This window comes from Pleurodeles waltl, chromosome 2_2 (genome assembly GCF_031143425.1).
Source record: "Pleurodeles waltl isolate 20211129_DDA chromosome 2_2, aPleWal1.hap1.20221129, whole genome shotgun sequence".
NCBI lineage: Eukaryota > Metazoa > Chordata > Amphibia > Caudata > Salamandridae > Pleurodeles > Pleurodeles waltl.
This window is the reverse complement of record NC_090439.1, coordinates 788,108,880-788,130,771: the sequence shown is the minus strand read 5'-3', so window position 1 is coordinate 788,130,771 and position 21,892 is coordinate 788,108,880. Positions and strand designations below refer to the sequence as shown.

Genomic DNA, 21,892 nt, shown 5'->3' with positions numbered 1-21,892 from the left:
TCAACCCAGCCTCAGTGTTGTATCTCAGCAGGTTTCGCCACATCATATTTAATCAGTGATTCCATCAAGTTGTGTTTTATTTTTTATTGGTGTTTTAGTTTTTATAGGTTGTCCGAGGTGAGCCGATCTTCTTCTTCCATCCTCTGATGCATTTTGTTGTGTCCTCCTTCCCATTGTGACTCTCCCCACATTTGGGTGCCCCCACCTCTATCTGTTGAGTCTGCTCCTGAGAGAATATCTGTGATGCTACAATTGGGAGGGTTTGCTTGATTTCCTTTGCTGGCTCCTTTAACACCTCTGGCTATTCTTGGTGCCCTCTGCTCTTTAGGTCTTGCAGCCCTTAAATCAGACTCTAGATTTCGAATCTCTTCCAGCTGGGGCACTCTTAAATCCAGGTCCATGCCTTCTCTGGCATTTTGAAAAAACAATTAGACTTGAGGTGGTATATCACCTTTAAACTTGGTACAATATAGAAGCATATAGTTGAGAACAAGTGTGCATAGTTTCTAGTTTACTTGATCACACATCTGTTGTCACTGGATCATTTTTATGTAATCTAGTTGTTTTTAAGTTGCCTAAGGATCAATCTCCCTACCCTGATAGCTGAGAAAACAGGCTATCATGGCTTTTGGTGGTGAGGTACTTCTGGAGGCAGACTCACTGCTACTTCTTTGTGACCCTTTCTGTGATGAAGCAGGAAGATCATTTATCCACCTTTATAGTTGAGGTCACCCCCCATCCAACAGGATGACGTGCAAATCTTGGACCTTGGTATGCAGACCTGTCTTCACTCAAATGAGAGATGCTGGCCCCTCATCCCAGGGCCCATTTGGCACTGGGACAGGTGGAAATTTAGTATTCAGAGGGTTTTCCACCCCTCAGGTCAGTCCCACGTCTAAGGTGAGCTACCTGATGTGGGCACCACATTTAGAAATCTGCCTTCTTAGTTTTGGCAGATTTAAGAATCTGGGACAGGGTTAGGCCCACTGCCTACAGGAAGTGGTCCTATAAGGGGTTTAGTGACTCCAGGGGTAAGTAGCCCATTGCCTACTACCCTAGACTGCCTGAAAAGGCACTCAATTCAGTATTTAGGGGAGCTCCTGTCACCACGAAATCAGGTTTGTGCTGACCTATGAAGAAGGACACTCAAGAGCTGCAAAAGCAAAGCCCAAGGAAGAAGAACCTGTGTTGGCCCCAGCCCTACCAGCCTGTTTGCAGTTCCCACCGATTTGCGTCGAAGTCGCCTTGTCCTGCAATCTACTGTGCCTCCAAAAGCCTGGGAGGCCTGCCTTCAACAAAGACCCAGGAGCTCCCTTGGAGCAGCAGAGCTGCTTTCCTGCATTTGCAGGCACTCCAGGAGACCCAAGAGGACTTGAGACCACAAAAACCTGAAAGCACCTCTGCACCAGTGCCACCTAGCCCGAGCTGAAGTGGGCCAAGGAGGCCATTTGGTCCTCCAGCCCTCCAGAGACAAAGCCCACCTTGGGCTTGCCCACTGTGGAATCACTGATGCCACCTGTGGACTCTGCCCTTAGGCCCCCTCAACCGTGAGTGCACCCGATGGAGAAAACTCAGTGCCTAAGGACACCTCTGCACCCGTCTCCTGTGGAGAAGACGACCAAAGGTCCTGCTGTCCCCGAGCATCTCAAGACTTTAACCCACCTGTTGGTTCTCCTCAGATGGACTCCCTGCCCAAATCTGCAGCAGGCTTTCAACCAGACCAATCCCCACTGACTAATCCGCAGTGCCGCCCAGGGAGACATGATGATGTGGTCCTGACCCTTGCCCAATACTTACCTTGATCCTAGGAGATTGGTCCCATAAGTTGCTCTACTATACCTGAATCAGTACTTGTTTTTATCTTGATAGGATAACATTGCAGCTTCCAAAAATTGCACTGTCAACCTTTCAAAACTGTAAAGATTTTTCTTGCAAAACATACTCACCTGATAGATTCTGGTGCCTAAACATACTTGTAAAGATACTTGTTATTTCTGCACATTGGTGTGGATCTCCTTCTTGATTTGTGTGTGTCCTGTATTGACTGGGCGTGTATTTGTAGATGTCTAACACTCCTCTCTCTGATCAGCCGAAGACTGTTCGAGACACTACCCCATAATAGAGAACCTTTGGATTGCTAGAGCAAGCCCCTGTCCACTGATAAGGGAGGCACTAGACTCTTTGCTCTCAGTTTGATCATATAAAGAGCCAGCTTATTACACAGAGGAGATAATTGTTGTTGCTTTGCTGTTACAGTTGGCTGTGCACTCTCTTTTCACGTTTTGCTAAGGTGTGTTAGAGATAGATGGATGATGAAATAATAGTTGGTGAGGTTATCATGGTTGAGGGTGGGATTTTTCAAGAAGGGGAGTTCAGGGAAAACCTGAGATCTTGTGGGAAGATGGGATAGTGGACGATGATAGCAGTGGCATCAAAGAGAGATTAGAGCATTTCACCAGAGAGGGATTTAATGAAGGATGAAGGTGTGCCATTCATTTTTCAGGAGATGACTTTGATGCCTTTTAGGAAGTTGCATTTATCAGTTGTATGTTGCATAGGTGGCTCTGGGAGGGGGGGTTAATACGGCACTTGATACTTTTGAAAAGTGTTCTGCTTCTAATGGATATTACATTGATGATGTTGGTTCAGTAGGTAACTTTGGTTGAAGTGATTACTTTCCTGAAAGTAGAACAGACAGATTTTAGAAGTGTGAGGCCATGCGGGGTTTGGTTTTCCTCTATGTTTAGGTCTGGCTTGACAGTGCCGCTGTTGCTTAACCTTATGCGATCAACATAAAAGAACTTTCACGTACTGCAGAGAGATGGGCTTAGGCTCCACCTACATATACTTTTCCCTGAGTACATGCTTCGATTGGGCCGAAGTTGTGTACTTCTGCTGAAAAACTGTTTGTACTGTCCTTTTTGTCCTGCAGCAAAGCTTATTCAGTATATAGCAGGACTCGCGTGGTTATGGTGACGAGCCAATGATCACGAGTATAGACCTGATCTCTTTATTACAAAAAGGCAGTAGGCATGACTTATTTACTGTGAAAAGCATATGCTAACATCAATCTATTTAAGGATGGATTATTACTCTACTGAGAAGTCAACAGAGAAGCATTTTGTTACATGGAATCTCACAGATTACTGTGGTGGGAAAGGGTTTTGGTGCTGACAAACTGTAGCTAGAGAAGATTGGCTTTGTGGGAATCCTTGTTAGGCCATTTTGGGAGAGATAGTATTGTGCTTTGCCGACTGTAATTTTGTATATCTTTGTAATTTTATGACAGTATTTCAGAAGGTTGTCTTGTGTGAAAGTGTATACGCAGTATAGGATGCCTGCGTTGGTTATGGTGAAAAGCCAACTGTTAACATCTATAGGCCTGATTGCTTCACTTGGAAAGATAATGCCAGATACTGTATGTCTTGTAGGTTTATTATGAAAGTTACGACAAAGACAATAGTCCTGGATTATTTATTTTGAAAAGCATTTGTTAGAGCCAATCAGCCTCAATAACGAATTGTTTACACACTATATTCCAGGCTGAATACAGCTATTTTGTTACATGTAGTCTCACAGATTACCATAATAGGCAAGGATTTCAGTGTTGGTCACCCACTCTGGCAAACTCTGGGGATAGAAGATTTTCATTGTGATGTTTGTGCTATGCCCTGTTAAGGGGAGTTCTATATTGTTTTGGCAACTGTAGTTCTTTACATACTTATATATTTTTTTTAACTGTGTGCATGATGATTTCCAGTTTATGCACACTTCAGTATACCTGTGTTGGTGTTATCAAGCCATGCCGAGCCTGGTCTGTTCAATAGGGCAAAGTTATGCCAGATCCTTTGAATTCTCTTGGTCAAAATGGCATTGTTTGTAAATTGGTCTGTACTATAAACTAACCTCATCAACAACGTGAGAAGTCTTAATGTATTTTTGCGAAAAAGAAAAAAGTACAACAGAAGATCCCAATAAATAGAGTTTCTTTCACATTTCTTTGGATTAGTAAAATTTTTAACAAAGCTTCACAGGCCTTCCATTATAGTCTACCTTAAATATTCTTCTAATTGATATACGCTGAGCACAACAGGTTAACGACATTCTTCTAGATTGCTTCTAAAACATTGTCCCATGATGCTTGTTACTTTCTTTAACAATGTTGTTATATTAGAAATGGTAAGCATCCTAACTTCTAATTGTTAATTTACCTAAAATGCTTAACTTGACATGTTGAACATTTGTTGCTTGCGGTTGTAAACTAGCTTTTCTGTCATTGTTGATGTACACATTTTTGCAGTTGAACTGGGGATGGTTTAATCTCTGTACACACAGAAAGGTGCACAATTCTAGCACAACAGACCCACCCAACAACATTGAATTTCTTTTTAATGTAACATGTTATACCTGTCCCAGAGATAGTCCCTATCTTTTGTCGCCCTCCTCAATCCCACCGTTTCCCCCCCCCCCACCCCCCCATTCCTCCATTCCTACCTGTAAGCAGCAAAGGAGAAATGGGGTGGGGCATAAATAGCACAGCCTACTCTCAAAATGATAAAAGAATCCTAACTCCCACCTCCAACCCTAGCAACATACACCTTCCCTCCCCAATATTAAAAATAAATACCTACCCAAATGATGCAACTTTACGCTGCCAAGAGCATCTATGAGAGCTGCTTGTTCTCCTGTTAGGGTAGGACTTCAGAGGCCGCTCTGACATTGGGTAAAACAGTTGGTGCAGGTGCAGTGCTTCATGTGTTCTCTTGCCTCCCTCGGGTCTGTTGAGACTTGAGAGCAACAGAAGAAAGCTGGTGAGATCTCGAACCACCATTAGGTTGCTGTGCTTGTGTCTCTGGAGACATGGGCAAGATGGCGAAACAAAGGGGAAGCAAGTACTTCCCCTGATGACAGTGCAACAGTGGTAAAAAGTTTTGGGTGCCCACTGTTAAATCATTTCAGTGAATAACCAGAGGCTTTTTTTTTTTGCAAGCCATATGAGTCAACATTTTTCACTGATACCCAAGACGTTTCTGGAGTTATCGACTTCAGAATGGTAATTCACTGAGTGACTTAGATATTGGTAGTTAATATATTGGACCACTAAGCTAGCTTACAATCCTGTATGTAAGTAGAGTTTTTATTATGACATTTTCTTTTGAAAATCACATCTGACTTTACTATAATTTATAACCTCAGCTGTGTGATATGAAATCCCCACGTTCAACAAAGCTGTTGATGTCAATTTAGTATTACTTTTTTTCTTCTGCTGCAGGACTATATTGGTGTTGACTTTGAGTCCAAAACTAAATAGCTTACATTTTCAAGTGATGTAACTGTTGTTATTTTACAATTTGCAGCTTGAATTTGGAGTGGTGTACAGTTGTGTAGAAGATAAAATGTACACTGGTAGAAAAGGAAAGGGAGCATTTTGCAATGGTCAAAAACTCCAGGTGTCTGGCCAAAAAGGTAAGTTTTTAGAATATACTTGCCTAATATATTTGCTTATAATGGTTAGAAACACAAGCATCCCAAACCAAACCTTTTATTTTCTTGTGTACTGTTGTCACAAATGAATAATCTCTCCTGGTGACTGATAGTGCAGATTTTCCATTCTAGTGTACTTTTTATGCTTTCATCATCTGAAATTAATCAGCAAGCAGTAAACCTTAAATTCACAAGACTTTACATCTGGACAGTTCACAAGAGGACCGAGAGGTAGTCTTTGGGTTATAAAAGTTGCCAACAATTACTCTCCATCTCCCTGTGGCTTTTTTGGAGGACTAGGAACATTCACCAACCTCAAGTTTCCCTAGAGTAAATGCAAGAAGAACCAACCAATTGAGTAACTACCAAATTAACATCAAGTGTTCCTTCTTCTAGATTTGTTGTACTTGCTTTGATCGAATCAAGAATAAAATTCATTAGTTCATCTGGATGGGACACTGCAAGGTTATAGACCATACCTGGTCCAAACACCTCACTCTATTTTGCTCTGGAAAAAATAACCTATTATAAATTCGCTTTTGGTAATCAGACATCTGGTAGTTCATTCCTGTGGATAAATAGGTTTTATGTTTATTTTAAAAGTAAGTTATGGGTTCCGTATTGAATGCCTCACCAGGAGCCACAACCTTTGCTCAGTCCGCTCTCTCCACCTGCGAGCTCAGCCGCACTGTCACTCATCAACAACCTATGACCTCACAAGCTTGGCTGAGCAGAGTTACTAAGACATTACAAAAAACAGCAAACTATAGCATCTCCTTCCTTTAGAAGATAAAAAAACAGAAGTTTGAGAGACAGTACTTTGGATAAGTCAGGTAAATTAGTTGCACAGTGGTTGCATCCAATCCTTCCACACAAAACTGAAAATGTGCATGTTCACAGCCACACAACTCCGTCCAAGTAAAACCACGAACACCACAACACACCCTTTCCTCTTCAGGACCAAGGACTTGCAGTAGACACACAAACTGTACAGCTCAGTCTTGAAGGACCATGGACAGATACTTGCATACATGTGCACAGATAGTCCAGACAAATAATCAATTCCATCCGCTATTGTGTATTTGCACTTGAACACAGGACTAGGGTCAAGAAAAAGGCTGGCCCATTGTCCCATTTCACCAAAGCACAAACCCCTCAACTCTAGTGCCTCCAAATTCTTCCAGCACTGTGGCTTGTGCAGTGACCCCAACATTTGGCAGACACAAATGGAATTGCGGCAACATCACCATAAAAGAAACCCATGCACAACTTCAAACTACATTTCAGCTAAAATGCAGTATAAGACAGTGTAAACACAAGGCACAATCTCAATATTGCATTGTGTGCATAGAAACCAATGTTCGCACTCATCCCTTCCAACGCATTTAAATAGGTCACACATTTCCAAAAGTACATTCTCAACAAATCAAATGCAACCACTCACTGTGCAAAATAATCTCATCAGCATAAAAGAAAACACTGTCACACAAAGCCATGCCAAAGATCACATTACTTAGAGCATTTATATGTTTCTTTGGCCTCATTGCTTCCAGCTAGAGAGTGTAGATTAATTATGTAGTTCATAATTTAAAGTCTTCAATAATGCAAATTGGATGAATGTTCAAAAACAATACTAAATCTGATTTACTACTACCACACCAGAATGCATCATGGCAAGACTGTGCAGAATGTGGGGAGTGCACTTCTTGCTTCTCGTATATTTTCATTTCTACATTTCAGAGTTGGCATGAAGCAAGGCTTGAACTGCAATAGCATAGGAAATTTCCTATGAAACCGACATCCCAAACCAAAGTAATTTTTTTGTGATCTCAACAGTGTTATCCTGCTTTACATGCCACCAACCGTAGTACACCAAATGTTTTCATCTGCATAGTAAGAAAACACACCATGTAAAGTGATTCTTGTGCAGTGGGAACATTCTGCAGGCAGATTATTACACGTAGACAAGTGTGCGCTAAGGTACATGAAAATAAACCAGCTCCGACTATCATACTTCTAGTTGTTACTATAAAAAGCAGTTTAACTGTTGTTCATAAAATAGTGAGTGCTCAAAACAAACATACGCAACTACTCATCTTAAAACTCAACTGCTGTTAGTCATGTCACTAAGGAATACCAATCCAAACTCCATGCATTTGCCACATCCAACACTTTCAAACAGTCGAATTGAGAGACGAATAGGAAGAGTCTAAAATAGCACACCTCAAGGCCACAGCAGTGCAACCCACCAAGTTTGTTTCAAGGCCACATGACTCCTAAAATTGCTTAACAGTGTCAGCCATAGTTGGCATGCCAATCCTCGTTGCTCTACGTTCGACCACTAAGAAGGCATAATCCATTGCCACTATCAGCCACAGTCGATGACCATCTATTAAAAAAAGGCACTACTCTCTTAAGTACATAGACCAGGGATGGTCATTTCACCCTCTTTGTATGTCAAATTAAAATTCATGCATAGTACTCTGCCTGAGCACTTACAGCACCAAGATGACTTGGCAGCCATTGCACTCTACAGAATTTCATAAATTATTTTTTAAAGATGTCAACGTTAATTTTAGTCATCAGCCAATGGCATTTCATCCACGTTCCTGATGTTCTGTGAAAAATGGTACCACATGTTTGGAGGAGGCCTATGGTACAGGATTGCAATGAGCCAGTTTGTGACCATGTTAAGTCAATGTAGCCAGTACATGGTCACCATTTGTGTCCGTTTCTGTCGGGAATTTGCAGGTTTTTTTCTGTTACGTAATTATAAGCATATTTAGATTTTTCACCCTTTACATTGACGTTTGTAGGACATTTTGGGTAGTGAAACATGGTGGCAGCCATGCAAACACCACCATTTCGGATTTCTTAGGAACTTTAGGTTTCAGAAATAACTAGGACTACTCGGGTTCTGACAAATACTGCAGCCATTCCCCTTGGAAAGTGAGAGAAAACAGTTTTTATATTAGGCATAGATGACACGTTTATTGGGCATTCAGGATAAGAAAATGTTCTGCAATCCAGGCATTTCATACCTCCCTGGATTTGTCTTGGTCCCTAGTTTTCAGAACTGAGTATGGTTGTTAAGATTGTCTGAGTGGCAGCTGACCACTGACCCAATCACAATAGCTATTCACATCTGAAGAAAAAGAGTTATGGGAAGGTGGGTCAAAGACTTGTCCGTGGTTGCAGTTTTGTGCCTTGCCATGAACAATGGCCCAACCCACACAAGTGTTGTAGCGTTTTTATCAGAAAAAGTGTAGAAATACTGGGTGATATGGACTTGTAACAATCCACTTATTACAGAACATTTCCTCATAGAAATGTGAGGAAATTCTGTGATTTCACCCAAAGGTGGACTATTTACTGAGCTTTTTGGCTAAGCAGGTGATCAGGAATCCACACAAGCCCCACCTCCATAGTTTTTCCAGGGTTTGCAGTTCTCAGAAATACCTGGTGATGGTAGGGTTTCCCAGTCTGTCAGCCTTTCTTCTTCCTAATTACAGCACTTAGCCATCATTGTAAAATTAGGTTCTTAGGGTCGAGCGTGCAAAGCGCTGGGTCCCTGTTGTAATCTCTCTGTGGGCTTTTAACCACGCCCACTGCACGACCATCAGTTTGGTTAGTTTGTGGGCTCGCCTTTTAAAAATTTACTTGATTCCCTTAGTGAAAGGCAAGCATACATCATGGTTTTTCTGGTGTTTAGCCCTCCTTGAGCGCACCGGCCAAATACTGAAAACACGAGGCTCCTTGTTTTCCGTGTGGTTTCTGGACTACTTTTTCTTATTTCGTAGGCAGCGCGATCTCGCTGGGCAGTAGTCGTGCGCTTTGCAGGACATCGACCCTGTTATATGGATAATTGCACTTTTGCTGGTTACATGGATAATTGCATTTTTACCGATATGTTGGACTGGGAGCGAACTTCTGTTTCCTATTGTGTGTCTGCTTCGCGCACATGACATCTGTCTGCTTTCTTTTGTGAAACTGTTTTACTTTTCATTTTCAGTTTGTGGCAATGTGGGTAGCTGTGGATTTTGGGCCATAGCTCATGGGGCACCTTGGGAAAGTTAGCAAACTTGAACATGTTTGAAAACTAGACACCGAGGAGATTCCAGGTTGGGGTGACTTCTTTGCCTCCCACCAAGTTTTTGTTACTCCGAAGCCTTTGCAAACCACAAACCCTGACTAAAAGCACACATTTTCTCATTTTTGTGAGAAAAACATCTGCAATATGTATGGGGAACCACACATTTCTTACAACCCAGCATTCCTCTAAGTCTCCTGATAAAAATGGTACCTCACTTGCGTAGGTAGGGCTAATGGTCACAACAGGAAGGGCCCCAAAATGTAACATTGTTTTGCAATATGGCTATCTCTGGATTTTGGGCCCTTTCACAGCCATCACTTAGCAATCCTGTATGTTTTTAAAAAACTAGATGCCAATGGGCATCCAGGGTGGGGTGACTTGAGCTACTCCTAGCAAGTTTTCCTACCCAGAAGTCCTTGCAAACCTCAAAGTTGATTAAAAGCACACATTTTCCTCACATTTCTGTAAGAAAAGCCGCTAAAATCTATGGGGATCCCAAAAGTTCTTACCACCCGCAACCACCCCAAGTCACCTGATAAAAATGGTACCTCACTTGTGTGGATAGGGCTAGTGCCTGTGACGGGAAAGACCCCAAAACGCAAAATGGACACATCACATTTGTCCTCTGAAAACTGACACTTTTTATGCAGTGTGGCCAGCTCTGTACTTTGGGCCCTAGCTTAGCTGACACATAGAGAAACCTTGCAACCTGCACATTTTTAAAATCTAGCCACCTTGAAGAATCAAGGGTGGGGTGGCTCATGTGGCTCCTACCAGGTGTTCCTACTCAGAAGCCGTTGCAAACCTCAAAGGTTGACTAAAAACACATATTTTCCTCATTTCTGTGATAAAAGTTCTGTAAACTTCCTACCACCCACCCTTCCCCCAAGTGCCTGTCAGGGCACTAGGCCCAGTCATACAACTGGGGTAGCATTTTTATTGAGACAAGTGGAGGAACACTGGGTGGCAGCAATTTTGTGTACCTCTGAGGTTTCCAAAAGTTAACATCACATAAAAAGCCAGGGAAAATGTGGAAAAGGGTGGAGGGGCTCTCTCTCACACTTTGAAGCCCAGTGGCCTGCCCTCACACAAAGGACAGATAACTCCCCACATGAACCCTGGAAGACAGGACTGGACAGAAAGGGGAACTTGTGCACTTCAAAACCACTCTTTGAAATTTCCCCCATTTCAAAGGCATTTTTGGGTATATGTACTGAGCCTCTGACCCCACCAAATAAGACACTTCTGGATATACACCTGACTTTGTCAAAGGGACTGCTTAGCTGCCCATAGGACTCATCTAGACTCATCTTTTCTGAGAAGGACTGCTGCCCTGCTGCCTCTGACTCTGCTGGAAGGACCCTGCCTTCCCCAGAAGAGCTCTCCAAGGGCTTTGACTGAGCTTGCCTCCTGTTCTGAAGTCTCAGGGCCACAAAGACTTCACCCCAGAGAAGAAAATCCCTGTGCGTCGTAAAATCAACATAGCGCCTTCAGTAATCGACCCACAGATTGGCCCTGGAGATCAAAATATACCCGCATTGCAGTGAGGAATCAACGCTGCGCTCCTGGAAATCGCTGCATCACCTTGCAGGGTGGAAAGAAACAATGCACTGTCTGTGCCACAACAGAAAATCTGACACAGCGCCTTATTTTTCAACGCATCTCCTCCTCTGCGATCCCCGTGCATTTTTATTTTTGACGCATCCGAGGTACTGTGTGTTACAAAGCTATAACCACTGATTCTTAAGAATTGAGACTCAATGAAACCTTTAAAAGTGATATCTCGACTTGTGCATTTCGGATTTTTGTCATTTTTATCTAATTTCTTTCAGATTGATCTCATTTTATTCAGATAAATATTATTTATTTTTCTAAACTGGTGTGGAGCACTTTTTTTGGTGTTTTCACTGTGTTAATGTATGAGTTCTTGCACAAATACTTTACACATTGTCTTCTAAGTTAAGCCTGCCTGCTCTCTGCCAACCTACCAGAGGGTGAGCACGGGATAATTTGGATCGTGTTGTGACTTACCCTAACTAGGATTGTAGTCCCTACTTGGACAAGGGTGCATACCTCTGTCAATTAGAGACCCAATTTCTAACAATCATTAGTCAGGGGGAAGCCTTGAGCTAACCAGCATGATGTTCCAGCCCTGATGCTGGGTTTCTGTCAGACCTGCAAGGGATTATCTACAACATAAATGCCCTGCAAAATGCAGCAGTAGAGACGAGATGACCTTCACATCTGCAAATGCAGAGGAATGAGAGCATCGGCAGTTGGGCGGGCTCTTATCAGCAAGGAACAATCGTAAAGCCTTTATAGTATCCAGATTCAGATAATGTAGACTTTACTGGCCACGAGTAGCAATAGAAAGCAATCAAGACCAACTTCAGGAGTCAGTTGAACGATTGGGAGGCATAGGATATGACACAGAACCAGTGACATATGAAGAATAATGTGGGGCGAAAAAAAAGAAACTAGGGTTTTCAATTCATGGTGCTGATATAACTGCTGCACCATTGATATCCACAATTCTGCATTCATGGCACAGTACGACTGCAAGTGGCCGGCTCTGTCAAGAACCTCAGGTCATACATTTCTTATTGTACAATCAGAGCTGCCAAGTAGCTCCATTATGTATGACATCTTCAGTTAGCTATAATTGTTTTTTATCAGAGGAATGTGAAACTGATATCTGTATGTCTCAGAATGTAAAGTGTGGGCAGAAAACTTCCAGCAGACACAGCGATGTTACCTAAAAGAAAGCATAGGACAGGTTGAAAAAGTGACACATGACCACTCACTGAAAATAAATTGCAGTAAATTAGTTGAGAAGGGAAGAATCATATTCCTGCCAAAGGGGTAACATTTGAAGTGTAAATATCCTAACTCTGTCTTTCACTTCAAGCTCATGCCTAGGGTGGGAGACAAAAACAAGAAAAGAGCAGAACTCTAGTGCCCCAATGTGGCTCCTACGTACCTACACTCCCCTCATAGACCATATATTTGACTCGCTCTTCTTTTTTTGGCATTTCCACAAATTGATATGCTCCTCATCTACAAAGCATATGAGCGCCTCCTCAGGGGTACAGATTGCCATATAAATGCAACTATTATACATTCCACAGGGTGTGAGAATGCACATCTGCTTTATGTTACTAAAACAGTTACACTTAGGGAATTAAAATGTGCACTTTTAACCTCGCTCTCTTTGGACACATTTTCACCTGCCAAACAAACGACAGACCTGTCATTTACTTGAATGGGTCCACCAGCACTCAATATCTTTCTTACCCTGACTAAAGGATGCAGACCCACTTGATATAACATTTCCAGGGGCCCCAAAAAGCGAAAAAAACACAGTCCATTCACATAATCTTTTAAGGGCAAAAATTGCCAGACTGCTTCCTACTTCCATGATCTTGCAGTTACAATAGTGGGAGATGTAACACTGGAAAACTGTGTTTCTCAGCTCCCCAGCAACATCTCACATGTCCAACAATTCCCTATAAGCATAGATCATTGGACACCTTTGTATCTCCAGTACACCCACAGGAAAAGGGACACAGACAGGCTTGCAGCTTAATAAGAGAGCCCTGAGCACAGATTCTTGCTGTTTGTCCACACTGCAAGCTAGGAATAGCGGCCGCAATGAAATGATAGGGAGTGCATGCTCAATTTATCTTGAAAACCAGGATCATGGGAAATTTGTAGGCCCCAATATAAAAAATGATGCTGATGAGTATCCATCATTTCAGGACATCACAAGGTTTGGTGCATATAAAGTACACTGCACAAGCCTCACCCTTGGAGAGCTAGCTTGTAATTGTGGTGTCTCCTCTGCAAGGTAAGTACCGATCAGGCAGAAAGCTCAAATCTCACTCATTGTTAGAGAAATTCACACATTTGCAGGTCAGTTTGAGCTTTGAATCGCTGCATGCTAGATGTCATACTTGGTGAGAAAGGCTATAACCTGGACCCTAAAGGTTCCTCCGCCCAGTGCTCAGCTGTATGCAGAGCAGCTCCTGAGAGTTCTTGAGGGTTCAGGAAGCAATCCCACCACAAGGGAAACTCTTCTACACATCCCTGCAACAGTTGTGAACATATCAGAAATAACATCTGCTACACTACATTTGTTAGCATTGAGTCTATTGTGTTACTGACTTGGTTTTTCCTTTATTCATTTCACATGTGATGCAATGTTTCACTTGTGTTCAGTTTTAAGTTCTTGTCTTTCGGTAACATGTGCTGTGTACTTTAAAATGGAAAGTTTACCACTGCTTGCTTTGAAAATTATTTATGACGAGCATGAGCTATTCTAAACTACTTTTGAATATATTTCATCCTGCATTCATTTCTTTAGGTGTTTAAATTAAGATGAAAAAGATTGGCTTTAATTTATTTTCCAGTTTTTGTATTGGATGTGACATAGAGTTACTGGCAGTGCTGGTAAAATACTGACCAGGTGGTAATCTTATTTGTTTCACTCGTTGATTTCAGAGGTACTCTGAAACTTTCTGTGATGTCATTTATTATTGCCGTATCTATCAAACTGATGCGTTTCAAATCAGGGTGAGGCCAAGTATTTAAAAACGTGTTCACATTTCAATGAATAGCGAAAAAACATTCTTTGAAAGTGGTGCATATTTGCAAAGGTGGTGACCTGATGGAAACAAATGGTGCTGTGTTGCTTATTTGGAGGGAAAATATCATAGAAAAGATGGTGAAATTAGCCAAATGAGTGTGAGTTGGAAGGCTTATTACACCCGCAGATAACTCTAAAAACATAAGAGCTCTTCAGACCTCCAAATTAGGGCCCATATTTTGGAGGTCAGTGTCAGGCTGTTTGTGGCCACTCCCCCATCTGATTAAATTAGAATCCCTTGGTTGCTTTTGGAATCACCATGTGATTGCATTCAACTGCTATCACCAAGCACTTTCTGCGACGGGAGGTGTGTCTCTGGATAGCAGAGTGTCCCAACTGTCTAGCGGTACACCTCCCATGGTACTTTCCCCTGTGAGCACCAAAACAGGTGCTGTTTTCTGCCACACTTGAACCCATGGGGAAACCTGAAAGTGATGTCATGGACATCATTCCAGAACCTGACATCAGCACATCTCTTACGTGAACACGTCAGTTGGAGGGTATCCCAGCTCCACTGGCAGCAGAGGAAGATTCTCCAGCATGGATCAAAGGGGCTGAGGGACGAGAGGAGCAGTGAACCTTTAAATGGCAGCAACTCTCATAGTGCTGTGTGCTTCAACGTGACCTTCCTGTCCATGGCACCCAATGGATTACTCTGTGGATGGTAGGTCACTTCAACAGCACCTAAGTAGATAATCCTGGCAGGTTTTGTGTTTCTTCATTTTAAAGTTGTTCACACGGTCCTGAAGATGACGCATTAACATTCACTTTCAGTCTTGCCACAGAATTTGATTATATCGTTTTTTTAATTTATTGTACTATGGAATAACAAATATGTTTTGGCTAAAACAGATATTACGCAGTCACTCATACTGACAGAAGTAGGATCGAGCCGAAACCCAGATGTGGTAAAAGTTATGTTTTCCAACATGGAAAGACTTCTGTGTATCCCAATTCATGGGTAAGTTGTGTTCTCCTATGTTGTGTTTTTACTAGAAATAATCAACCGCAAATTGGAAAGTTATTATCTCATTGTCATGTAAAAATCTAATTTGTTTAAAGATTTCATATATAACTTTCGGTATATGTACAGCCCTACGTCTACCATTCCAAAATATTACTAGGTTGTCATACTCTTGACATAGAAGGAACATAGCCTACCAAACAAATTGAAAGACTATGAATGAATCTCTGACTTCCACACAAAGGAGCCACCTGTTGATTGAGTTTGACTCACCCTACTTGAACGAATTGGCTAACTGGCACAGTTGAACTCTCAGACCCAGTTTTAGGGTTGCTGGCAGTGTCTGCCAAAAATCAGCGGTCAGAACCTTTTTTGTCAAGTAAACAAAATCAAGTTTAAGTATGTTTTGTCTGTCTGTGTGTGTTTGTGTTTACAGGTGTATATGTAGTTGTGTATACATACATTTATGTACCTTCTCTTGTTCTCTCCTGAGAACAACGTTTCTTAATAAAATGGCATTCATCAAGCATAGAGTCATGAACCTAGCTTCTTTAAAATATGTGCCAGAAAAAACTCTGTAGTGTGTTACCGTCAGACTTGTCAGAATACCTTGTGAGGCATGGTGCCTTCTGGATGTTTCTTCCATTTTTGTCCGCTGTTATTTACATCAGTGTTTAAGTATTAGAAAAACCAAGTACTCCAGGAAAAGAGTAAAGATGGAACCTGGTGCAATCTAATGATCACAAGACATAAGGAGTTTCGGTATTAAAGACAAGAAGCTTGCTTGCAATTAAAATTCTGCACAAAAAATTGTTGCTGTGAAGCATAGTATCAGAGGCACTGTGGTCCGCAACCTCCATCCAACTCCCTCACCGGGGCCCTGTTAGCCCTAATCACTTTCTATGAAGCTCAGAATTAATTCTTCTGGAACCATCCAGATTCAAGAAATTAACCATATTCCAATATTTCTCAAGAAGTTCCCCAAGAATTGGGACCTCATTTCTACCTGCAGTATGAACTAAGTCATATTTTGAGGTATTCAAAAAGAATCTGAAACTCCAACAGTTTAAAGGTTGACTTCATGCTGGACTATGCAGGTTGTTCAGCCCAAAACACCCAAGTTAGATGGTTTCCTACCACACAATGTCTGCACATGTTTATTGCGGTCTTTTATGATTTATTTCCATGTATCGTCCACTGTAAATATTTTTTTCCATATACATCACACATTACGGACAATTCTGTAGCAGCTTGTGTATGCCTAAGAATGTTAGTCTCTTTGAATGGTTTATATATTTACAATTGTATTATTTTTCTCCCGTAAAGTTCTTGAACTCCCTGGAGTCAGGTATGCATTATATAAAACCTCGAAAACATAATTAGTAGATGTTCTAGTTGCTTACTGAAATCAGTAACATACTAACATTTATAAACAAATACTGTAGGAGCCCATACCTGCAAGCTACTAAAATTATCAAGCTGTGATTATAGAAGCAGCCTTCACTTAGGTTAACAAATATATATTTTTTTCAAATTAATTTTCCTCCTTTTCCTCTGAGCTTGGCCGTAATCAGCAGCCTCTGGAAATTTCTCAGTACCACGGCCGCGGATGTGTGCTGGATATTGCCTTTATCCTCTCTCTCTGCCTCCAGAGTCTCTGGTAATAATCCTTGCCAAAACCCAGCAGTCAGTCCTCCTAGGCTTTGATTGTGACTAAGCTGGCTTGATGCACAGGGAATGGCTTTTGGTGCACCCTGCCCTCCTTGTTGCAAACCCTTCCTGGCACAGTGTTTGGCCATCCCTGGCAGGCTCAGTGTTTTTTTTTTTCTTCCTTTTTTTTCCCCATCACTAGTGCCCCAAGTCCAAAGTACCTGGCACTAAAGGCCACAGGAGAAACTGTGCCTATCTCATATTGTGACGCAATTTTTAAAAATCCTGTGCTTGGGGAAATAACACTGATATTAAATATTGTGCCCAGACATAATTGCCATCACTATTGTACCAGTTACTAGTGACAGATTGATTCCATTACATGATGGTCAGCTAAAAATCATGTATTGGCGCACCTCAAAAGTATATAAGAGTGTTTCTCAAATTTCCCAGTTTGTTAAAATTACATTTTAAAATGCTGCTAAAGTGTTGTCATGGTTTCCTAATAATAGGTTCAGTGTGTAGGCCTACAAGGGTATAATCGAAGTATGCCAGAGTCCTCATTGTGTCAGGCTGTTGAAGGTGGCCACTGATGCTCACATATGCCACGATTGCTCATTATTACACTGATCCTCTCACTTTGTATGGAATTTGTGGGGGTGCTCAGTATCCCAGGGTTGTTGGGATACTGAGAGAGAAAGGAAAAAGGTACTTAGTACTCTCTTTCAGACTCCGGCTTGAATAAATAATTATCTGTCAGGACGTGATAATCAAATATATAGATCACACACTGATGTACCAGTTTCCAAGATATACCAAACAATACTGTCATGCCAGATTCCATTCTGTAAAGATCTACTATTTTGTGTTCACTCTCACACCTTCTATCGAATACTAAAAATCACCACTACAGCGCCTACATAACCATGCACCTAAAGATACATTTCTATTTCTTCTTTCTTTCCCTCTGAATATCCATCTGCCTCTTTTACTGTCTCTTTTCCCTCTACTTAATATCCTTCCCTTATCTCCTCAGACTCTGTTAATAGGAAAAGGTAAGGTTTCAATAAATACCTAATTGTTGAGATGAAAAGATCTCTCTGTGTCCATTTTCTGTTAACTCCCTCGTTTACCTCGACTAAAGGTGCAGTGCCACTGTGGGGGTTTTCCTGTTTACTGATCTGAGCATCCAGATCTTACGTGTAAGGTTAAGGAGCACTCAAATACTGTCCTCTTTTAGCCAGAGGCTACTGTGCCATTCAGGGAGAGGTACATGGTTCTTCCAGCCTGACATGCTTTGTGCAAAGTCTGCTCAGGCCCAGGGGGGAAACCAGAGACTGAAATTTCACATGTCTTTCTTCCTGTAAAGTTGTCCTGTGGGTGAGGTGTTAGCTCATCAGTTCCTCAAAGCAGTAGCGAGTCCCCCTTTTCTCCCCCTCTTCCTGACAAATTTTCCATACCTGAAGAATCTTACCCCTTGTCTGGGACAAGTATACATTCACCCTTGACTAGCTGTAACGGGCCCCAGAAAGTTTCACTTGTTCATGGTCACTGCTTGCCTTGATCATTCAGTACAGGTGGGTGCCTCCCTGGGACTGGAGGATCATCTCAGAATTCAAAGGTTGGCTAGTGGTTCTCTTCACCAGCATGTTATTCTGGTATTTTTATAACGTCCAGGGTAGATTAGCACAGTGTAGCAGAGAAGACCAAGTTTCAAGGGTAGCACTAGTCTGGGATCAGAACTCTGGAGGAAATGCTTCTGGGATCTTCCTGTACAGGGAGAGACTGCAGACTATGGTGAAGAGGCTATGTTTCATCTTTCAGAGAGAGTTTCTGTCTCTGCCAGTGAAGTCCAGGGACCGGCTGCCACAGGGAGACCTATAGGAGTTGCTGGTGAAACCTCCATTGCATGCGGTCCCACTAATCAGCTGCTTTAGTTCTATATCAGTTGCATTGCCTAGGGCCCAGGGAAAGAGCAACTAACCTGTGATTTTGAAGAGTGTAACCCCTGATCCATGCAGCACAGAATCCTGCCTACACAGTGCAGTTGCCTTCAGAAGTCTTAAGGATTATCTTGGCTTTAACCCATACCCTAGTAATTCATAGAGGTAGCTGTAAAAACGTCTCTGCAGTACAGAATTGTCACCCTCATCTTTCTAGGTGAAGCGCTGTGAAGCTCCCCCCCCCCCCCCCCCCCATATGAACTCCTGGTCACCAGCCTCAAGGATAGTCTCTCCTGCTTTTCCCTTACTCCCTTATTCTCGGTGACTGCCACTGGTATTGCTGGATCCTTAGGTATGCTGACTTTTTCATCCTGACCTTCAGGTTCTAAGGGAATGCCCATTAAACTTTTTGCAAGTATTTCATTGTACTGGCCCTGGAAGTGGTCACTTTCATTGAAGTTACAGTTCTATGACTGGCAAGGCTTTGCTGGACTGTTCTCCCTCCCATGGGCACGAGACATGCAAAATACCGCCTTCAGAAGTTGATGTGCTGCCAAGACAGAGTAGGGACTTTGTACCTTAGTTGGGAGACATGGTCTATACATAGAGTTCTGAAAGGTATCTGTAAATGCATGCCTGCTGTGCAAACAGATGTTTTCCCTGAATGGATTGTAGCTATGATAACGACTGCACTGAATAGTTTGATGTCAGTCAGCTTATGTTCAGAACGTATAAATCCCCAATAACATCCCCCAGCACATAGGACATGAAGTATATATAGTCTTGCAGATGTTGAACCTATTTACTTAGCAAGTCAAGAAGTCACAGGATCCAGTTGTATGGTCTGTGTTATAAGGCTTCACAGTGCCTTAAGATCCACAACACCAAATTGTCTGTTATTGTTTCATCATAACTGCAAGGTCTGAACTGGTCTGTGACTTATAACGGGTACAAAGTAAACCTCATTGAATTAGACCTGTTGAATCCTGTGCATGAAACTCTCCTCTTTACTCTGGAACGCTCCAGAAGAGCCAGCTAGTTGTGCAGGGTGTGGTTCTCTTGTGGCCTTCGGAATAGTCACATTAGTTGCTGTGTTGATGGGATCTCTAGTTCTGCTTATATTATGTTAACAGCATTTGTAAAACCCATTTCTGCCTTTTGTACAGGTTTGCAGTACTTCAACCGTCTGAGCTGCCTTTCACTGTGGCCAGTGAAGATTGCAGCGGACAGGTCTAGGAGGAATGACATGAACAATATTGTTTTAGCTTGTGCAAGGATGATGTACCAGAAACAAGTGTGCACTCTGTGTCAGAATTCACACTGAGCAGTGTCTAAGATATATTGGAGCAGCAAGAAATGTTGCAGTTATGAGACCCATACTTTTCATAAAAATTAGTTGTACCTGTTAGCCCAACTGTAGCTTGGTTGTTCAGTAGTATAACTTGGTGTGGACGTTTATTTTTCAGTGACGTGTGAATTAATAGTTTCAGTGATCTGGGCCCAGTTTCTGCAGTATCCAGGAAAGCCTGTCACTAGCATCATTAAGTTGCTAATTTAATATTTTGCTTTGTTGAAAAATGTAATTAGTAGCCTTCTTTCTTGCTGTTGCCATCAGTATTGTAGGCTTCTCTGCAACTGTACTTTTGCCCGATTGTCTCATCCAGTGTTACTTTGGACCCACTTTTCTCTCCCCCCGCCCCACACCACCCTCTCACATTGCTGGACAGCTTGGCATCAGTGATAAATATTTTGCGAGTTCAGAAAGCTAACATTCATTGAGATTTTACTCTGACAACACACAGTGACAAATGCTGGTGAATACAACCAGCACAGGCAATGAGAAGAGGAAAAATACAAACTTTTTGGTTCGTGATGCACAGAACCACAAAGACCCAGGGAAGTATTGGGTTGTTGGTCACCCAGGACTGCCGAAACCCTGGATATGTCACTAATTTTACATTACTGTCCAAATTAGTCTTTAAATTGTGCAGATCATAACCAAGTGAAAGAGTTAAGCTATTGCAAGTGTGATGATGCACTTGAGCATGGTAAACTTATAGACACAATGAGAATTAATCTCTGGACGTTCTATTACAATACATTTCTTCATAAAATGCATCTGTAGCTATCTCCACATGGCAGAAAACAACATACTGAGGATAGGTGAGCCTTGGAGCCAAGTGAATCTACCTTTTGTACCCCACCAGTAATGCTCTCCCAGAGGCAAGTCATTCTACTGCAGTGGCAGCACAAACTAGGTGCAAGTGTTGCTTGTGTTCTAGTTCTGATTTTAGTTATCTCTGTGGCACGTTCATATACTGTGGTGCAAAGAGGAGTGATGTTTCATCATCATTCTCCTTGTTCATAAACAACCTCAAGGTTGCATTTCCTTTAATGTTTTCCATTCCTATGTGGTTTCATATACTGTGAATATTTCTGTACCTCATTGCTTTTTAAGGTCCTTTTTTAGCTGTCAAATGGTTTAGGAGATGAAGCTTTTTTTGCATGTATCCAGTGCTTACGACCATTAATATGTTTGTACAATGTTTTTATAAGACCTTTTATTATTTTCATACCGCACGTGAACGAAAAGAAAATACAACTGACCCACATTCAAGTGCAAGCCAACACAGATAAACCAATCAGTGCTACACGTACCAGAATATGAGAATACTGTCTGCAGTACAGTGACAAGGTAATTTACATTACAATAGGAGAAAGGAACCTCCAGTACCTGCCTGCAGACTCAGTCCACAGGACCCTTGAAACTTGCCCATGGGCCCCAAATTCACTTGTACTTCTGAGGGACCCCTTGTACACTAATTTTTCCATCACTGCACAGGAGTCCATGCCTTAAACAATGAATGTGGGGTTGTCAAGCTATACAGCAAATAAAGTAGACCATACAGGTGTAGCTTGTCCAGTTCCAGTCTGTGAGCTCGGTCCCCTATATCTGCTCAGAACCGGTTGTTGATATTGACCACTGTGGGTCCCAATAACATAGTCGGATATTCCCCCATCCTAACCTTGCTTTGAACGTGGAGAACCGGCTCAGATCCATATGCAGTATAGACACCCACCGTTGGGCCCGGGGTCCAAAGCCCCTTTTGTGG

At 42.1% G+C, this 21,892-nt stretch overlaps 1 protein-coding gene across 3 annotated transcripts in view; it reads left to right on the top strand.

Moving 5' to 3' along the window:
- IMPA1 (inositol monophosphatase 1) overlaps positions 1 to 21,892 on the top strand; it is a 103,424-nt gene that overhangs the window by 18,296 nt on the left and 63,236 nt on the right. For all 3 annotated transcript variants that reach the window (XM_069220412.1, XM_069220413.1, XM_069220414.1), the window contains exons 6-7: positions 5,358 to 5,466; positions 15,075 to 15,183. In XM_069220412.1, coding sequence (XP_069076513.1) covers positions 5,358 to 5,466; positions 15,075 to 15,183 — 218 coding nt within the window. The remainder of the gene's footprint in view (positions 1 to 5,357; positions 5,467 to 15,074; positions 15,184 to 21,892) is intronic.